Below are 18232 nucleotides of genomic sequence, written 5' to 3' on the forward strand. Positions count from 1 at the left end.
TTTAATTGCATTTTGTTTCAACATCTAGCTTTAATTTGTAAACACTTTTAGCTTATATAATGGGTAAAAAATTGTATCTAGTGGAAGCGGAACTCCATGCAGAACTTTATAATTCTCTATAATTAACTTTGCGCTCATCTAATCTCTCGCAAAAATGCGCGAAATGTGTCGTATAGAGTTGCAAAGTATGTATGTACCTATAAATCTCTCAACATAACACTTAATTTGTAACAATTTGATTACAATATGATAATACAACTTAAAATTGACAATAGACAGTTGCGATATCACAAGCGAATCTTGTCAAACATAGAAAATATCTCTCTTATCACTCTATATGATTATTTACTACAATCTAGCTTTTCGATGATATCGGTATCTGCATAGTATTCCATAATCGTTTAATAGCGTTTTTTAAAACCTCATTAAAGTCAAAAATTTTAATGTAAAACAATTTTCGAGTTATAAGCGATCAAAAGTTAATTAATGATATGGTAGTTTCCGCGCTTAGATCCGCACATGCGCATTCATCTGTCATCTGTTATTGATTTTTCCAGCTCAAGTGATATTTATTTTTGCTGCTCAATTAATTCTTTCTTTTAATTTGTAATGTATATTACATATAGTACAATAATCAACTGATAATGACAAGTTGTTACAAATTTTGATAAAACCAAATTGTGTGATTTTAAAAGTTAAAAAAATAAAATAAAGTTTCTATATTTTCAACAATAATTTTATCTTGTTTTTATGATTTATTAGAATTACATTTTTGTTCTATTAAAACTTCGATGTTTTTTTTATATAAAAAATTTTAAAAAATATTTACATTAATAAATTAAATATTCTTCTGATAAAAAAAGAAATTTTATTCTTCAAATAAATATTAGATTGTTCTTCTTAAATGTAGTAAATAATCAATCATACAAAATAAATATCATCTGAGCTGGGAAAATCAATAATAGATGACAGATTGAAACGCATGCGTGAGCTGAGCTCGCAAACTGTAAGCGGTACCATTGTTGATCGTTTATAACTCAAAAACTATTGCAACTAGAACACATTATGCATGTTTATCACATGACGATTTTCGACTTTCCCAAACTTGGCTCTTTCCAAAGCAAGCTAGAAAAAAAAAACTAGAATCCAATCAGTTTAGAAGTTTTTGTTGAAAAACCTGTAATGTTGTCGCTCTTTTTCGTAACCACTGGAAGATACTAGGGCAAGCTTGTCTAGAGAATTTTTTTTATTCGCTATTTGCACTACTGCACATATGACGGATTTACACCAGAATCCATCCTCTGTTATCTATGGGTGTTTACGATAATTCAAGTTCGAGTTATATAGCGTTTTCGATTATACAGGATTTGAACGACCCAGGGTTGGTTAATGACGTCATTGCAACCTCTCCACCAATGAAAGACTTGCATTTATAGTAAAATAGTGATTGATCAACCCTGGGTCGTTCAAATCCTGTATAATCGAAAACGCTAATAGCGTTTTCGATTATACAGGATTTGAACGACCCAAGATTGATTAATGACGTCATTGCAACCTCTCCACCAATGAAAGACTTGCATTTATAGTAAAATAGTGATTGATCAACCCTAGATCGTTCAAACCCCGTTTATTCGAAAACGCTATTAGTTTTACTAGGACCGAAAAATGAGATAGACATAACCATCTAGAATCTTTATGATTTATGACAACTCAACGCTGTCTTGTATTGCTTGAGTTAAATTAATTGAATTTGTTGAGTTTATAGAGCAAATTTTATTGTAATAAAAAAATGTTAACTGCAAATCAGTCTATGAAAGAAACAAATAATGTTGGTATGTATGTTGGTATACCTCTTTAATAGATATAATTATATATATATGTATATAATTATATTTATTAAACTCAACAAATTCAATGAATTTAACTCAAGCAATACAAGACAGCGTTGAGTTGTCATGAATCATAAAGGTTCTAGATGGTTATGTATATCTCATTGTCGGTCCTAGTGAAACTAACTCGAACTTGAATTATCGTAAACACCCTATATCTTTTATGATTCTGCTTTTCTCGAATGTGATAAAAGCATATGAAAGACGTGTAAATAAACTTGACAGCAGATGTGTTTCTAACTAAAACGTAATTTAATGTGGAAATATTTTTTTAATTAAACCAAACATTTAAATTGTAAACGTAATTTAAAGTCCATTAAAGCCTAAACGTTAATAGAGGAGACAGAAATGCTTTGTTGAGATTAACCTGGTACACTGAGTAAACTGATAAATCTGATATTATCTTTCTGAGAAACATATTTATTTCTATTTCTAAGTTAAAAATGGATAAATTAAGAAGAGCTCTGAATGGCAATGAACGATGCGATGAAGAGAGCGGTATTATTACGCAGGTAATTACGTTTAATAGGTAGATTGTTGTATTGTTAGTTAAAATATTTGTCTATAAAAAAAATTGTTTTATTCGTAAACTAAAATTATTACTTTAAATGCTTACGCGCGGTCGTCGATGGAAGGCTGATGTGGATTTCACGGTAAATGATTAAAATAGCCTTCCTTTCTTGTATTGTTAGATTTAGTATTACTTGTACTTTATATATTTGTAATGTCTATAAAATATTATCTACAATCGTCATTATTTCCTTTGCTTCATAGAAGATTATAGAAAATTGATATGGATTATGTTTGATATAGGTCATGGACCAAACGACATTAAGTTGGTCTACTAGGATAAAAGGTTTTGCGATTTGTTTCATCGTAGGCATTTTGTGTTCATTTCTCGGATCATTTGCACTGTTCTTACAAAAAGGCCTTGCTGTATTTGCTGTGTTTTATACTCTAGGCAATATCATCTCTTTAGCCAGGTAAAAGACAGTATACTGATTTGTACACTTTTTAAATTGCTAGAAGTCTGATGATACATAAGATATGATATTCATCAATCTTAATATTTCAACAACAGCACTATGTAAATTATGTAATCTGATGATGTAAATATCATCAATGTACATGCTAATTTTTATATATGTTTCAGTACATGTTTCTTGATGGGTCCAATCAATCAAATTAAAAAGATGTTTGCGTCAACAAGAATAATTGCAACTATATTAGTACTTGTCTCGATTGCTTTGACATTATTTGCAGCTTTACACGTAAGTATTTACTGTTTTTTTTTTTCTTTTATTAATATACCTGTGAGAGTGTTTATGATTTGTTTGTTTTTTAGTTACACAATCCTGGTTTAGCCCTTCTGTTTATAATTATTCAATCGCTAGCTATGACATGGTATTCATTGTCATATATACCGTATGCTCGCGACGCTGTTAAAAAGACAGTGGAAGCCTGTATCACGTGAGAGAAGTAATCATACTTCTCTTTCGGTCATCACATTTGTTATGAGTGTATTCTTTAAATATTTTAGTGTCCTTTAATATCTGAAACATTTTATAATGCCCAACATATATTATACTCTACTCATGTTTTTAGAAGATAATATTCGGGACATTCAAACAAAATGAATAAGTTAGTTATAATGTAACAGACAATACAATTATTATGAAGCATTTATTGTATGTCACAATATATCGATTCCATGTGATGCTTTTAATACATTGATTTTCATCAATGTATGTTATATAAGTATTCATCAGAACTGAGTCAATTTATAAGGACACAAATATTATATTGTTACATACATTCGTTAGCGTTTATTATTTAATATATTGATACTGCAGGATTGTACTCTATTAATACTCAAATATGTAATTATTACATTACGTTGTTAATTATCTTTTTACAAACTCACTGTAATAAACGATTCTATTTTGAAGCATATAATTTGTTTTCTCATTATTATCAATTAACCTCCTATTGTTAATTTCCTTATGACTAATTATCACACACATAATCAACTAAAATAGATATACATCATCAAATTTCATGAAAATTTAATATAATGTGAAACATTCTTGACCAATTAGATTAAGAAGTTCATTTTAATCTTTTGAACATGCTAATTGGCTGTTCCAAAAAAAAAATTTTATGGACTCCAGACGTCCAGGAAAGTTACTATCCAATAGTCAACCAACATGTCCGACAAACTTGTAGACGCATGAAATATTTTCTAACGATTTTGATTGGACGAATATAAAGGACAACATGATTTTTTTTTTCACCCTTGGTACTAGCAACCAATGCTGCCAGAAACGAGCGGCGGCATCACACTAAAGGCCTGTGTCCACGATCCGAGAACTCGGTCCGGTTTCTCGGATAGAACTTTTATCACCAGATGTTTGTCCTCTATTGACTGCAGATGGTGTTATAATCGACTACATAAAGATAGGCCGGTATTCATAGGGCGGTATTCATAGTCCGTTCTTATATTCAAGATCGTCTTAAGAACGAACTTATATTCGCTCTCTTCGTCAGACACAATCTATGTGTGACGAAGAGAGCGAATATAAGTCCGTGCTTAAGACGATTTTAAATATAAGAACGGACTATGAATACCGCCCATAGTCCGTTCTTATATTCAAGATCGTCTTATAGCGTTTTCGATTATACAGGATTTGAACGACCCAGAGTTGGTTAATGACGTCATTGCAACCTCTCCACCAATGAAAGACTTGCATTTATAGTAAAATAGTGATTGATCAACCCTGGGTCGTTCAAATCCTGTATAATCGAAAACGCTATTAAGCACGAACTTATATTCGCTCTCTTCGTCAGACACAATCTATTAGCGTTTTCGATTATACAGGATTTGAACGACCCAGGGTTGGTTAATGACGTCATTGCAACCTCTCCACCAATGAAAGACTTGCATTTATAGTAAAATAGTGATTGATCAACCCTGGGTCGTTCAAATCCTGTATAATCGAAAACGCTATATGTGTGACGAAGAGAGCGAATATAAGTCCGTGCTTAAGACGATTTTGAATATAAGAACGGACTATGAATACCGCCCTAAGGGCGGTATTCATAGTCCGTTCTTATATTCAAGATCGTCTTAAGCACGAACTTATATTCGCTCTCTTCGTCAGACACAATGTATGTGTGACGAAGAGAGCGAATATAAGTCCGTGCTTAAGACGATTTTAAATATAAGGAAGGACTATGAATACCGCCCTTAGACTCGTAATTTTAATTGAGTACCAACATTTTTTTGTGTACAATTAAAAAAACAGGTTATAAATTATATGATCATAACTTATAAATATTTTTGGAAGAATATAAATGTTGAATTATAACCGTAAATTTTTATTTTATTATTAAGTTTTTATTTCTAATTGTACTGGCATAATATATAATTAATTAAGTATTTTAAATTGTTTAGGTTTTTGAGTCTTGGTGCCATCCAATTGATTTAAATATTTTTTTAAAAATGAGCAATAAAAAACGGAAACTAAAAAAATTAATAACTATTGCATTATTAACCGAAGCCGTTGAGCAAGAGGAACTAGAACAAAAAGAAGTCAAACAGCAACAACGTCGTCGATCGATTTGGACACGCAAGTGGATACTTCGAAGAAGTCAAGATTTAAGAGGTACAATTCATTTAGCGCACGAAGAACTGAGATTTGAAAACAGTGATTATTTCCAAAGATTCTTCAGAATGCGAACGGATTTATTTGATCGGCTTGTTGAAATGGTGACACCATTTATACAACGTCAAAATACGAACATGAGAGAATGTATCTCACCAAGAGATCGGTTATCACTCACTCTACGATTTGTAGCCACCGGTGAAGCTTATAGAAGTTTAGAATATTCTATGAGAATACCAACGTGTAAAATTTCTCGTATCATTCCTGAAACAAGCCGTGTAATTTATGAAGTTCTTCGAAAGGATTATTTAAAGGTAAAATATTAGTAACATAATTGATATAAACTTTTAAAATTAATGACGAGAATAAATATTTAATGCTTAATTTTTACAGACACCAAGTACAATTGAAGAGTGGACAGAAATTGCAAATAATTATTTTCAACTTTGGAATGTTCCAAATTGTATTGGCTCTATGGATGGGCGACATATAGAATTCAAAGTTCCACTTACAGACGGATCATTGTATTATAACTATAAGGGTACCAACAGCATTGTTTTATTAGCAATAGTTAACGCTTTTTATCAATTCATATATGTCAATGTTGGCGTTAATGGCAGAGTAAGTGATGGAGGAGTTTATCGTGACAGTGATTTCGCAAAACTATTAAATGATCCACAAAATGTACTTAATATACCAGATGATGCGCCTTTGCCTGGCATGGGTGAATGTATGCCATATATTTTATTAGCTGATAATGCTTTTCCTCTACAAAAACATATATTAAAGCCATACTCATCACGAAATTTGACACATGATGAGCAAATATTTAATTATAGACTGAGTAGAGGAAGGCGAGTTGTTGAAAACAGTTTTGGAATATTAGCAAATAGGTTTTGTGTTCTTTTGTCAACTATGTATTTACCAGTTAATACAGTTCAAATTGTTACTCTCGCATGTTGTGCATTGCATAATTATATCAGTAGCAAAAATGATGCATATTTATATGGAGCAACAGATACTGAAAATGTACAAAATTATGTAATAACATCTGGTGGATGGAGAAATGATAATGCACAACTGCGCAATTTGAACATTATCAATATAAGACCTAATAGAAATGCCATTCATATTCGTGATGAATTTAAACAATATTTTAATACTGTTGGAGCAGTTGAATGGCAAGAGCATATGATTTAGTTCGTTTAAGAATTTATATATACACACATACGCGCGTGTATTTACGTAAAGTGTATATGAATTAATTATTTAGATATAAATGTAAGATAATTTTGTATACATTGTAAATAAATTCTGCTAATTTACTGTATTAAATATATATATTTCAAATATAATTAAAACATTTTTATTTAATTTAACAGAACATGTAGTTATAATATATTGATTCCTGTGCCCACGCGGTAACGCTTTATATATTTTAATATAATATTCTTTAATATATTATATTATATTATATTTATTTCTGTCTTTCTTACGTAATTCACTTTCCAAATATAAGGTCCAGTGACGCATTCCATCCTGAACATTGTCATCATCATCATTAGATATATTTATTAATGCTTGAGATGCAGTCTTCCAAAAATCTGTTCTCGCACTTGATGTTTCTGGCGAAGCTTCTCTCTTTTTTTTCTTACGTTGTGTACCACTTGATGATGCACTACTTAAAGTGGATATTATCGAGGAAGTAGGTGAGCGTCGATTTTTGCAGTCGGCTGTAATAGCTATAAATAAAAAAATAAATTTTTAAAGTAATTACAAATGTTATTTATTTCTAAAAAAAAATTAATGTAACTTATATTACCATTATTGTTTTTGACAAGATCACACATATCTACATATTGTAAATCTTCCACTGATGAATCATTAATTATATCCAGCACGTTTGTACTGTCTGATATATTGGGTTGACTTTTATGCTGTGAATTAATTATACATAAGATTTTAAAAATTGTAATTTAATATAATAATTCTTCAAATGACAATATAATATTTTTTGTAATTACTATCAGTGAAGATTCTCCTGATCTAGCTGCTATATGAACACTCAGAAATGACATATCGTCAAATAACCACCAGGTGGGTTTGTACACTTCATCAGCCGAAGCCCCGCTCACTTTTGACTGACGAATTTTATTAATTTGCTCTAAGTACTGAGATCGCAAATTATTAATTTTTTTCTTTACTGCATCAACTGTTATTGGCAGTTTTGTTATTTCTTCGTAATTGCGACATATTGTTCGCAGTGCTTGATCACGTTTATTTCGATTATGATATTCAGCAGACTTGGTAACATACAGACAAGGATGTTGCTCGTATAACATTATTAATGTTTTGACGTTCTCTCTGTTATCCATTGTTACCTATAAACAAAAACATGATTATTCTTTCAAATGTCTAATTTTAAGAAAACACAAAGTAAAAACAATAATATATATATATAATTGTTATAATTTCCCACCCAACAATGTAACTGTAATGTACAAAATGTTATATTAGTTATGTTATTGAGGGAGAAATTATTAACTAAAGTAGTTATAGTATTATTTATTTGTAATACTTTTATTGTTTGTGTTTGCTAGGATATGATTATTGAATACATGTAAATTGCAATACATTATGTCAAAGATTAAAAATTTCTTTTTTTCATTATTTTAAAATTCAATTTATAATAAATATTCTTTACTGATGCATCTTCATACAAAGTAAAATATATAATAAATTCAATTTATTATTCCATATTGACAGAATTTTATAATTTTTAATTATATTATTATTTAGTAATAGACATTTATATTATTTGTTACTTACTTTTACTAAAATAAATATTTTCTATATGCATAAAGTTAGTAACTGTCACCAAAAAATGGGACGCGATGCATTTTTTCGTACGACTTTTATATTCGAGATTTTCATCCAAGTTGACTGTTTCCACGGTCCGAGTTCTAGTAACTTTTTCTCGAAACTAGAATTCGGACCGAGTTCTCGGATCGTGGACACAGACCTTAATACAACCGAGAACCGATGACGTCACCCTATCCGTGTGAGCTCGACCCGGTCGACCAATGGAAGAGAGACGGCGTCTCCCTTCCATTGGTCGACCGGGTCGAGCTCACACGGATAGGGTGACGTCATCGGTTCTCGGTTGTATTAGTGTGATGCCGCCGCTCGTTTCTGGTAGCATTGCTAGCAACAGGTCGTTTGAGTTGTTTGGTGTAAAGGCATGGTGAGGTACGGGGACGGGGCATACACAAAAGAACTTGTATCTTGATCGGACGTTGTCGCTTCGCCTGACTAGCAACGATACGTTAAAAAGTGCTTTTTATTTCGTCTACAAGCAATCGTACGACAGGTAAAATTCTACTCGCATTTAACGAAGTTATTATTCGTTTACTCAATAAAGCCATTATTCGTTCGTTATAAATATATATGTATGTATGTAAGGGTCATCCATTCGCGCGTAACCGTTACGAAAGATGAATTTTGAATGACGTAGTAGGTTATTATCTCTTCATATTCTAACGTTTGCTGGTTCAATTTTCTTCGATATCTATGGGAGTTCCAGTACGTGAATCTTAAACGCATTTCATCAAGTTTATTTGTACAGTTTATCTCTGGTATGTTCCAATGTGTCGTACTTTCAATTTGAATTTTTAATAAATCTTATAACTCTGGTAATTGCATGGAAGTTTTTTAGATTCTAGAAATTGATGTAATAGTGAATCACTTTATTATTTTACTTTTAATTAATTTATTTTTTAATCTACATGTGTAATATTCTTAAATACTAACAGAATATGTGGCAATTTGTAATATGCATGTATAGTGTTAGTAACAGTGATTTATAAATAGGGCTTAAAACATCTTACGTGACCTTTCAAGCAAAACAACAATATTCATAGGTTAAATGGTGAAGCATGGATCTAAATACATGGGTTTAAACATTTAATTTTTATAGGTAGCAACTAAAAGATGCCTTCAGATGATCAGGGCCTCACACGTAAGGCGTATTTTAAGTTCAACAATAAACATGAAGTGAGTAAGAATAAAATTATTCTCAAATTTAATCTAACCTGCAAATTTTACAGCATCTATATAGTAACATAATATATTTTAACCATTTAATATTTATAAATTATTTGTATATTATATAAGAAATATTTGATATGTTTGATGCACTTCAAGGAGGCACGAAGAAGGAGAAATGCAGCATCGGTAGAGCTGCGTAAAGCTAAAAAAGATGATCAATTATCGAAACGACGTAATCTCAACTGTGAAGAAAAAGAATCAAATCCACAGATTGAAGAATCAACCACTTTTACGTTTTCTTTAGATGAACTTATACAGAGTATTAAATCATCAGACGAAACGACGCGATTGCTAGCGACACAGACATGCAGAAAGTTGTTGAGTCGAGAGAAAAATCCCCCTATAAACGATATGATAGAGGCTGGTATAGTGCCGTGTTGCATTGAGCTGTTGGATTATGATCATAAGTACGTATGCATATAAATAACTGATCCATCTAAGTAAACTGTATTCGTGAATAAAATATAACTTTTTTTATTTTTATTTAGCATCCCTTTACAGTTTGAAGCGGCATGGGTATTGACTAATATAGCTTCTGGTACCTCTGTGCAAACACAAACCGTTATAAAATGTGGAGCTGTACAAAAATTAGTGAGATTGCTCAAGTCTGAGTCATCGAATGTTGCAGAACAAGCAGTATGGGCTTTGGGAAATATAGCCGGAGATGGACCCACTGCGCGTGATTTTGTTCTTACAAACGAAGCTATGCCTCAGTTGCTCGAACTGATTAGACCTGACATTTCCGTATGTAATGCATTTCATATCGCAGATGCTTCATATAGAGTTGAATCTTTTTGCTCTAAATCCTTTTGATAATTAAACAAGTATATCTGATATATCAATTCTAATAACAATGAAATACACAGGTGACATTTTTGCGTAACATTGTTTGGACTCTGTCCAATTTATGCCGTAATAAGAATCCACCCCCTTCGTTTGAGATGATCCAACCTGCTCTTGCGATATTCATTCGTTTGCTTACTAATACGGATCAAGATGTACTCGGTAAGACACGGTTTTAACATTATATTCTACGCAACGTTATATTCTTTTTATTTGGCTCCGAATGAGATTAAATATTTATTGTTACTTTGTAATGTTGCAGCTGATACCTGTTGGGCCCTCTCTTATCTTTCCGACGGCTCCAACGATAAGATACAGGCGATACTGGACACTGGAATCATACCGTTACTCGTGGAGTTGTTAAAATCACAGCAAACAAGTGTCCTCACTCCAGCGTTGCGCACGGTTGGAAATATAGTGACAGGTGATGATGCTCAAACGGACGCTGTAATTTCTGCCGGAGCATTGCCGCACCTCGGTGCTTTATTGCGACACAGTCGTAGTAACATCGTGAAGGAGGCTGCTTGGGCAATCAGCAATATTACGGCTGGTAATGCGGGACAGATTCAACATGTGATAAATGCTAACTTATTAACGCCATTGGTAGAAGTGCTTCAGTTCGTAAGTATTTAGACCTGTACGAAAAATAGAATCATATTTTGACAAATGGTTCAAAAATTGTACACGAAATTTATTAATATTTCTTAGGGAGATTATAAAGCACAAAAGGAAGCTGCATGGGCTGTAACCAACTTAACGTCAGGTGGAACAGTTCAGCATCTGAGTCAATTGGTGGCGGCGGGTGTATTGCCATATTTTTGTAATTTATTGGACTCGAAGGATTGGAATACTGTTATCGTTGTCTTAGATGGTCTGTCTAATCTCTTGCACACTGCGGCGAAAATGGGAGAGGAAACCAATCTTGCCATTTTAATCGAAGAAATCGGAGCGTTAGATAAGCTGGAGGCTCTTCAGCATCATGAGAATGAGCAAGTTTATATGAAATCTATGGCTCTGATCGATGCATATTTCACCGAAAAGGTTTGTGTGACATTTATATAACGATAATGTATATAAAATAATAGAATTCCATTTTGTTCTTAAATCATTCTAATCGACAAAGTACAAATTAATTTTATTTATTGCAATTCTGATTTTATGTTTCGTGTATTTCGTACGATTTGTATTATAAATTCAGTAACAATATCTATTTCTCATTTGATAAAAGGGAAAATTGTTTTTTCTAGGATACCGAAGAGGTGGGGACTCTTACTCCCAAGGTTGAGGATAATAATCAACTTCAATTCGATGTATTGAAGAACCCATCGATGGATCAATTTAAATTTTGAATGTGTATACCTTTATATTTGGATTATATAAAATATCGTAAGTTGTAGAGTTTGTAGAACATGTTATAATGTTTGAAAAATAAGGTCGTTGCTTTTATAATACTTTTTTTTTTAATAATGTATAAAAGGATGAGATCGCAATTCATTTGAATAATCGATTTGCCACGTCCAAATGTAAATTTTTCTCACCATCGTGTCATGTATTGTTGCAACTTGATTGTATAATTTAGTCTGGTACTAATTTTTAATTTTTGCTGTCCGTGATAGTTTTCAGACGTATATAAAATGTTATTACATTAATTAATTTTGCAAATGATAAGGCTTTCGGTATATGAATCGATTATAGAGATAAGAGCGCAACAAAAATAATCGACCTTAGATATTAATTTCATTGAAGAAAACAATGCAACTTAATCTTGTTTTATTCTTCCTTTTTTTATACAAGAAATATGATTATTACGAATTTTGAGTTTTCTTTTTATCGAGTGTTTTTAATATTAATGGATCTCTTTGCAAGCTTTACAAGACTATTGATAAAACAACTTTTGATGATTCACAGGATCGCTTTTCGATCTACAAGATCAGTGATCAATTGATCTATTCGTATATTGTCTATATCACATATTTTTTGTATAAAAAGCAAAGACTTGGTATTATTTATTATATTTTGCTTTGTATTTTTTTTCTTTTAAATAAAATATCGAGAAATGCATAAATAGTCTTGTTTATTTTGCGTTATCACAGTAATTCTTCGATGAAAAAAATTTTGAGAAATTTTTGGAGAAAATTTTGGAGAAATTGATGAAAGAGCAATGTGTCAAAGTGTCTAACAGTTATTATTGATTCTTCAAACTTATACAATTCGCTCTTTATAAGTTTGTTAAGCCGCACATATATATTAGAAAAATTATATATATATATATATATATATATATATATATATATATATATATATATATATATATTAGCCCTATATATATTATACATTAGAAAAATTAGCATAAAAAATGGCTATTAGTAAAATAATTTCTAATAAAATCGTGCGCGTGTAATAAATAATTTTTCAAGAATACACTTATAATCTCGAAATTCTTGTCTCTAATATGTGCCTATCTAATTACTTATATGCAATTGTCAAAATAGTGCTCCGGTCGGGACAATTAACAGAACTACACATTCGACTTCCTTATATTTTATAAAAGAGTAATTGCCATCTAACCGATTTGGTGTGTTCAGCTTTTCTCTATTTCAAAGCTCTAAGAAATGTAATTGGTGTCTCGTTATATTTCGTAATATTTCGTTAACACTGCTTCTGGTTAACACTTATGCATTATCGACCAAGTATAAAAAAATCACTTTGATCATTGACTAAGAAATGATAAACAAACGCAGCTTTCTTCTTATCGAATGTAATTTGAGTCGCGCGACTCCTCTGATGATGATCGTCTCTGCTCCTCGGCGGATCTCGTAAAAATATTGATCCGAATAACGTCGCTGAAAATTTAATATATTAAGCACATCGATAAATGCATTATGTGCAACACTAGTTGTAAATTAAAATGAGATAAGAACTTACCGAGCGTTTTAGCATCGAGCTCATTATCTTGCGCATGATTTAATAACTCTTGCAAGAATGAACTGATATAAAGAAAGACTGTTCTCCTAATTTCAGGTAACTGCATTACGATCTGCGAATAAATCAAATGATGTAAACAATCCGAGTTTTGATCATACGTGAAAATCTTGGGCGTAATAAAGTCAGCTTCTTCAATTCTACTTACTTGTTTGCATTGCAAATAATTAGTTGCCGCAGATAAGCAAACGTTATGTAGATTATACGGTATCAAAGGTTCAGCTGTGGACTCTAAAAGCAGCAGCAATGCCTCCGCCACCGAATGTATACCACCAGCTGTATACAACAAGAGAAATCGTTAAGGGGCGATAATGTGTCGGTGCACACGTCATGTTTTCGAAGTATAAAAAGGATACGCATCGGTTCCTGACTGCACTCGTCCAACCAATCTCGAATAGCTACTATCTCGCTATGGAGACCCGGTGTTTCGAACAGTCCTGGAGTCTTGATGCCGTGTCGATACAGCTTGTCGATTAAGTGCCATACTTCTTTCGGCACTGCGTACGGTTCTTGCGACAGATTTTTGTTGTTCTCCTAAGTTTTGAACCGAAAGATACGAGTTAACTCACAGATACAGCAATGGAATTGCACCATGAATGAATTATTGAATATTCACCAATTCTACTAGTCGTCCAATAGGAATTTCTCTAATCGGCACTGAAATATGAACTAATGCTTCCATAGAAGAACCGAAACAGCTTCTCTCGTACATACCTGAAGAAAGTATTAACTCAATTATTGCCAAATGTAGAAAAAAGTTATGTGATTTCGTTATATTTTAAGCGCATGACGTACCTGTCACAGTGATAAAGATGTCCTTGCCTCCCTCGAGATGCAACACTAAAATATCATATAATTTATCTTCACCGGAGTTCAGCTTGCAAGCAGTTTTCTTATCTACGTACACCTCCAACTTAATATCACACTTTTCACCTAAGTGAGGAAGAAAAGACACAATGGATTAAAGGTATGCGAATACGAGAAATATTTATTAAAGGTAGAAAAAGTAAGATAGAAGGTCTGAACTTGTACCTGGCTTTATAAAGCCTGTGTAGGGTTCGATATGCAACCAATCCTTGCAGTAGTTTGTGTCATCTAATTTTTTTATAAACTCAAATTGCACCGGAACCTGGTTAACAAGAAATATAAAGAATAAAAGTAAAGATACAGTTCCAGCAAGAATTGTTCCACTTTACTCTACCTGGCCTGTGTTAGCAATAATGAGTTCTTTACTGCTAGGTTCGAGAAACTTCAAAATATCAAAGATAATATCTGTGGTGTCGACCATTACTTGCGGCAAAAATTCGTTTTCCAATTTATCCAGTTTCTTCATGACTTCCTCGTGGATTTTGCGATACTTGGCCATGTCTATTATTCGTATCTGTTAAGGAAGAAAAAAAAATGATAAAATTACTTTCTATGTATGATGGACAAGAAAAATAAAAGCAATGTTTTCATGTATTCACCTGAGAATCGAAGCCTGCAGTCACCGGTTTGTGATCGGATATCTTGAGTTCCGGATAACTTTTGTAGCTGATCGACTTGATCACGTCTCCTTTCCACAACACTCGATCGCACCAAGCTGGTGCTCTGCATTTTTCACTGTACATGAAAAGAAAGTTGTGTAAAAATCGTACTTGGTTGAGTTTTTAATGAATTTCGGAGAATTGAATAAACTCTTACCTCGAATCCCAATTGTTGGTGCCAGGATCGTACTTGTATGTGGGTTTAAAATTAATCTCCGCTTCCTGAAATCCTTGAAACACACGTCCCGCTTTGCGTTGCTGGGCGAGCTGATCCAGTGCCAAGACGGGGGCGTAATTACCCTCCGAAAGATACTGCTTAACCAACGTAGCATCCATATCCGTTATCCGATAATTTAAGTCCCCCAACCAATAAATCTGGCTACGATATCAATTCGATTTAATATCGAAGTTTAAGAAAACTGAATAAACAATAAATTAAACCAAAAACATAAGCAATAATATGCAGTCCAAAATAATACAATAATTAACATGGAAGAACTTACTCGTGATCTTTAAAGCTTTTAGGCGGCACGTATTTCGCAAAGGATAATCTCGCACAAATATCAGCGTAATCCTGATTACGTCGTTCGAACTCTTCGCAGTGCGCCGCCAAATGGGCGTTAACGAAGCAAATGGACGTATTGTGTATGCAACAACTTACTGCAACACCACCCTTGTTACCCTGCAAGAATAAGTGGCTATTAGTATAAAAATAATGGTCGGCCGTTGATTGAACGCATTGCGTTATCATATCTTGCTCTAATGAACAGATATTAGAAACTCACCAATTTTCCCATAATGCCTGTCCCCACTGTGTCAGTAGATACATTTTCAATGAAAGGTATATGAGTTTCGAGTGCGTACACTAGCAACATTATGCCCACTAATCTGACAAGAGCAACTTGAGTATAAACGCCACCAGGATGAAGCGAATTAACTATAACTTGTCTGGAATAATAATTGTCGTCACACAATTTGCAAATCCGTGCCTTCGGCTTGAAATTTTTACTGTTTGATGATGTACCTCCATTCTTCCTCTCTGGGTGTTTCGTGAAACAGGAATGCTTCCTTGCTTAAATCTAATTCTTGGAATCCAATGGCGTATATGTCTGGCGGTGTTTCGTCGGCACTTAACCACGGGTCTAGTTGGATGCCATTTGGGGGCTGTCCGTTTACGTTCCACGTACAAGTAAGTATACTGTAATTATCAACAATGTGAAATGTGCTATTTCTGTATCCTTGAATTAGATAAAAAGAGATATAGAGCGTTGAATTGTCAACGAACCGAAATGTTTTGCTATACATGTAATCGTCCTCTTTACAGGCCATCTGATACCGCACCACCGACTCTCTTGCAGCTACTGGGGATCTACCGGATGCAATACTTTGTCTCGGTACTACTAAATCGGGACTCTCGAGATGAAGCAGCTATCAAAATAATAAACGTTTACTAAAAGATTCTAGGGATCAATCTACATTTTGGTAATGATTTTTACTGTAAAACGATAACTCACAGGATCGACAGGATCCTGCGTGTCTTTACCAGCTGTTGCCAAATTTCTTGTACTCCTCGTTAACTTCTCGATCCATAAAAACTCTGCTGCCGGGCTTTTAGCTGTTTGATACACTAAAATCATCATCATCATCTTGTTTCGTAGATTTAGGTGTGAAAATTATACAACATATCGCATACATAAGCGTGTATACCTTCTATTGCGCGAAATATTTCTGACACTAAAGAACTAGTTGCCTCTCCGAGTTTCATCTCAAATATCAGACGAAGCTTTCTCGATGTAATATTCATATACACATCATGACCATCCTGCGCTTTCCCATCGGTGTCTTTAATTAAAAAGAAACGGCTCAATTGAGAATTTGTTTGACCATTTGATAAAGTAATTTCATCAAGTAGCGACAAATGGCACTATTTTAATTCAAGTGTAATTAATGAATAATGTAGAAATGCTACGATACCTATACCACATTTAAAGTCTTGATCAATAGGCAATATTCCTTCCAGAGTAAGGTCGCTGTAGACCTGTGGAGGTGTTCTTGAAGTAAGGAAAATCGCCAAAGCATGAGTGGCACCCTTGTTAACAAGAGCGACATATCTTGAAGACTTTATCCAGCCTTGTATCAACGCCGCTTCTGTAGCCTATGATAACACAGTTAAGGAATTGTGATAGCATACTTTACACACAGTGACAAAACACTGACTTATAATTCAACATATCTTCAGAGTCTTTTATTAATGGTAAATGGCAATTGAGCCTGGAGTGATGTACATCCATTTGCCATTAAGATCAGAAAAGGATACAGTCACGACGGTCTCGCCTGAGACAAATTTTGACTGCACAATCGCTAATGATTCCGACGCCGACATCGCTCCTGTATATCATATACACACGAGCAACTAATTAAGCCTTATAACTGTTTTAAATATTATATCATATACATTTTGCATTACTGTACGTCGTAGTACGTAATATATATTTTATGATAAAAACGAAGTGTAAACGAAGCCCGCTTCTGATAAATCACTTTTGGAGCTTCGCGACCAGATCAACAATTACGCAAAATGTCATCACGCCGTTTCGCGGTCGATATGTATATGTAGATAGGAACATTGACATATAACCTATAACATTCTTCCCCACCTTCGCTCTCGCTAGAGACAGATGTGCGAAACGGAGAGATGTTTTTCGGCCATGCGTACGGCGATGTTTTCACTCCACGCATGCTCCGTGATCGCAAGTAGTGGGAAGCAGCGCAAAAAGAGCGAAGGAGAACTCGAGTTCACGGAGATAATCAACTGAATTTGAGAGATTACGGATAATGTTAGAATATAAGATATTCGATTGCAGTCGCAACGTCAGCGTTGTTTATCTCTGATTATGAACGCATGAATACGCAAATCTCTCATTAATCAGCGGAACACGAGGATTCAGAGAGTCTATGTTTATACATCCGGTTTATTGCATTTAATGTTTGACGAGATGCATATATTATCATGTATTTTGCGGAAATTAAAAGCGAATAACAAGCGGCATGACCTCCTTCGCTCGCTTATTCTTTATTATATTTGCAGAATTCGTGCCAATTTTTTTAATTCCTACGATTACGTTATGAACATAAGGTGCGTGACGCATCCGGATGTTTCAATTATCCATTAATTTTCCAAGTGGTGAGTTTCATCCAATTATTATTTAATATTACTTTA

At 33.4% G+C, this 18232-nt stretch overlaps 4 protein-coding genes and 1 long non-coding RNA gene across 13 annotated transcripts; 3 read left to right on the plus strand and 2 right to left on the minus strand.

Moving 5' to 3' along the window:
* Nucleotides 1-2028: 2028 nt before the first annotated feature.
* LOC105669464 (vesicle transport protein SFT2B) lies at nucleotides 2029-3845 on the plus strand. 2 transcript variants are annotated; one of them, XM_012362445.2, is made up of 5 exons: nucleotides 2029-2401; nucleotides 2525-2542; nucleotides 2703-2872; nucleotides 3043-3160; nucleotides 3235-3845. In XM_012362445.2, the coding sequence occupies exons 1-5, from the start codon at nucleotides 2333-2335 to the stop codon at nucleotides 3361-3363; spliced, it is 504 nt and encodes a 167-aa protein (XP_012217868.1). In that variant the 5' UTR covers nucleotides 2029-2332; the 3' UTR covers nucleotides 3364-3845. The 2 variants fall into 2 exon arrangements, with proteins under 2 accessions (XP_012217868.1, XP_012217869.1); XM_012362446.2 differs by lacking the exon at nucleotides 2525-2542 and having other exon boundaries at nucleotides 2031-2401.
* Nucleotides 3846-5026: 1181 nt separating this feature from the next.
* Nucleotides 5027-6889, plus strand: LOC136998812 (uncharacterized). Of its 4 annotated transcripts, none has more exons than XM_067352034.1 (3): nucleotides 5027-5259; nucleotides 5344-5868; nucleotides 5948-6889. In XM_067352034.1, the coding sequence occupies exons 2-3, from the start codon at nucleotides 5392-5394 to the stop codon at nucleotides 6752-6754; spliced, it is 1284 nt and encodes a 427-aa protein (XP_067208135.1). In that variant the 5' UTR covers nucleotides 5027-5259; nucleotides 5344-5391; the 3' UTR covers nucleotides 6755-6889. The 4 variants fall into 4 exon arrangements, with proteins under 4 accessions (XP_067208135.1, XP_067208141.1, XP_067208147.1 ...); XM_067352040.1 differs by having other exon boundaries at nucleotides 5027-5194; XM_067352046.1 differs by lacking the exon at nucleotides 5027-5259 and having other exon boundaries at nucleotides 5413-5554; nucleotides 5622-5868.
* Nucleotides 6876-8543, minus strand: LOC136998872 (uncharacterized). Its single transcript, XR_010889397.1, has 4 exons — nucleotides 8384-8543; nucleotides 7579-7935; nucleotides 7377-7491; nucleotides 6876-7296 (listed from the first exon to the last, which is right to left on the minus strand). It is a non-coding gene; the product is annotated as an uncharacterized lncRNA (long non-coding RNA).
* Nucleotides 8544-8731: 188 nt separating this feature from the next.
* Pen (Pendulin) lies at nucleotides 8732-13629 on the plus strand. Of its 4 annotated transcripts, none has more exons than XM_067357773.1 (9): nucleotides 8732-8924; nucleotides 9531-9607; nucleotides 9758-10068; nucleotides 10150-10405; nucleotides 10528-10666; nucleotides 10767-11125; nucleotides 11213-11545; nucleotides 11752-11890; nucleotides 13526-13629. In XM_067357773.1, exons 2-8 carry the CDS (start codon nucleotides 9545-9547, stop codon nucleotides 11851-11853), a joined length of 1563 nt encoding a protein of 520 aa, XP_067213874.1. In that variant the 5' UTR covers nucleotides 8732-8924; nucleotides 9531-9544; the 3' UTR covers nucleotides 11854-11890; nucleotides 13526-13629. The 4 variants fall into 4 exon arrangements, with proteins under 4 accessions (XP_067213874.1, XP_012217871.1, XP_067213878.1 ...); XM_012362448.2 differs by lacking the exon at nucleotides 13526-13629 and adding an exon at nucleotides 9017-9189 and having other exon boundaries at nucleotides 11752-12569; XM_067357777.1 differs by lacking the exon at nucleotides 13526-13629 and adding an exon at nucleotides 9069-9189 and having other exon boundaries at nucleotides 11752-12569.
* Ocrl (Oculocerebrorenal syndrome of Lowe) lies at nucleotides 12562-17696 on the minus strand. Of its 2 annotated transcripts, none has more exons than XM_067357664.1 (18): nucleotides 17330-17696; nucleotides 16987-17167; nucleotides 16720-16854; nucleotides 16527-16627; nucleotides 16298-16440; nucleotides 16037-16210; nucleotides 15798-15960; nucleotides 15516-15694; nucleotides 15170-15391; nucleotides 14953-15088; nucleotides 14688-14867; nucleotides 14519-14615; nucleotides 14282-14419; nucleotides 14103-14200; nucleotides 13843-14020; nucleotides 13635-13762; nucleotides 13430-13541; nucleotides 12562-13347 (listed from the first exon to the last, which is right to left on the minus strand). In XM_067357664.1, the coding sequence occupies exons 1-18, from the start codon at nucleotides 17393-17395 to the stop codon at nucleotides 13184-13186; spliced, it is 2595 nt and encodes an 864-aa protein (XP_067213765.1). In that variant the 5' UTR covers nucleotides 17396-17696; the 3' UTR covers nucleotides 12562-13183. The 2 variants fall into 2 exon arrangements, with proteins under 2 accessions (XP_067213765.1, XP_012217845.1); XM_012362422.2 differs by having other exon boundaries at nucleotides 16527-16639; nucleotides 17330-17695.
* Nucleotides 17697-18232: the final 536 nt, after the last annotated feature.

This window comes from Linepithema humile, chromosome 1 (assembly GCF_040581485.1).
Source record: "Linepithema humile isolate Giens D197 chromosome 1, Lhum_UNIL_v1.0, whole genome shotgun sequence".
Classification (NCBI taxonomy): Eukaryota; Metazoa; Arthropoda; class Insecta; order Hymenoptera; family Formicidae; genus Linepithema; species Linepithema humile.

What these genes read in the sequence shown, in the direction of transcription:
- LOC105669464 (XM_012362445.2), top strand. Translation starts at nt 2,333, where the DNA reads ATGGATAAATTAAGAAGAGCTCTGAATGGCAATGAACGATGCGATGAA. An exon ending in AATATCATCTCTTTAGCCAG is followed by an intron (nt 2,873 to 3,042) that starts GTAAAAGACAGT and finishes TATATGTTTCAG; the next exon opens with TACATGTTTCTTGATGGGTC. An exon ending in CATTATTTGCAGCTTTACAC is followed by an intron (nt 3,161 to 3,234) that starts GTAAGTATTTAC and finishes TTTGTTTTTTAG; the next exon opens with TTACACAATCCTGGTTTAGC.
- LOC136998812 (XM_067352034.1), top strand. Translation starts at nt 5,392, where the DNA reads ATGAGCAATAAAAAACGGAAACTAAAAAAATTAATAACTATTGCATTA. An exon ending in TTCGAAAGGATTATTTAAAG is followed by an intron (nt 5,869 to 5,947) that starts GTAAAATATTAG and finishes TAATTTTTACAG; the next exon opens with ACACCAAGTACAATTGAAGA.
- Pen (XM_067357773.1), top strand. Translation starts at nt 9,545, where the DNA reads ATGCCTTCAGATGATCAGGGCCTCACACGTAAGGCGTATTTTAAGTTC. An exon ending in CTGTTGGATTATGATCATAA is followed by an intron (nt 10,069 to 10,149) that starts GTACGTATGCAT and finishes ATTTTTATTTAG; the next exon opens with CATCCCTTTACAGTTTGAAG. An exon ending in TGGTAGAAGTGCTTCAGTTC is followed by an intron (nt 11,126 to 11,212) that starts GTAAGTATTTAG and finishes AATATTTCTTAG; the next exon opens with GGAGATTATAAAGCACAAAA.
- Ocrl (XM_012362422.2), bottom strand. Translation starts at nt 17,395, where the DNA reads ATGTCGGCGTCGGAATCATTAGCGATTGTGCAGTCAAAATTTGTCTCA. An exon ending in CAGGCGAGACCGTCGTGACT is followed by an intron (nt 17,168 to 17,329) that starts GTATCCTTTTCT and finishes GTGTTATCATAG; the next exon opens with GCTACAGAAGCGGCGTTGAT. An exon ending in CGCAGGATCCTGTCGATCCT is followed by an intron (nt 16,441 to 16,526) that starts GTGAGTTATCGT and finishes TTATTTTGATAG; the next exon opens with CTGCTTCATCTCGAGAGTCC.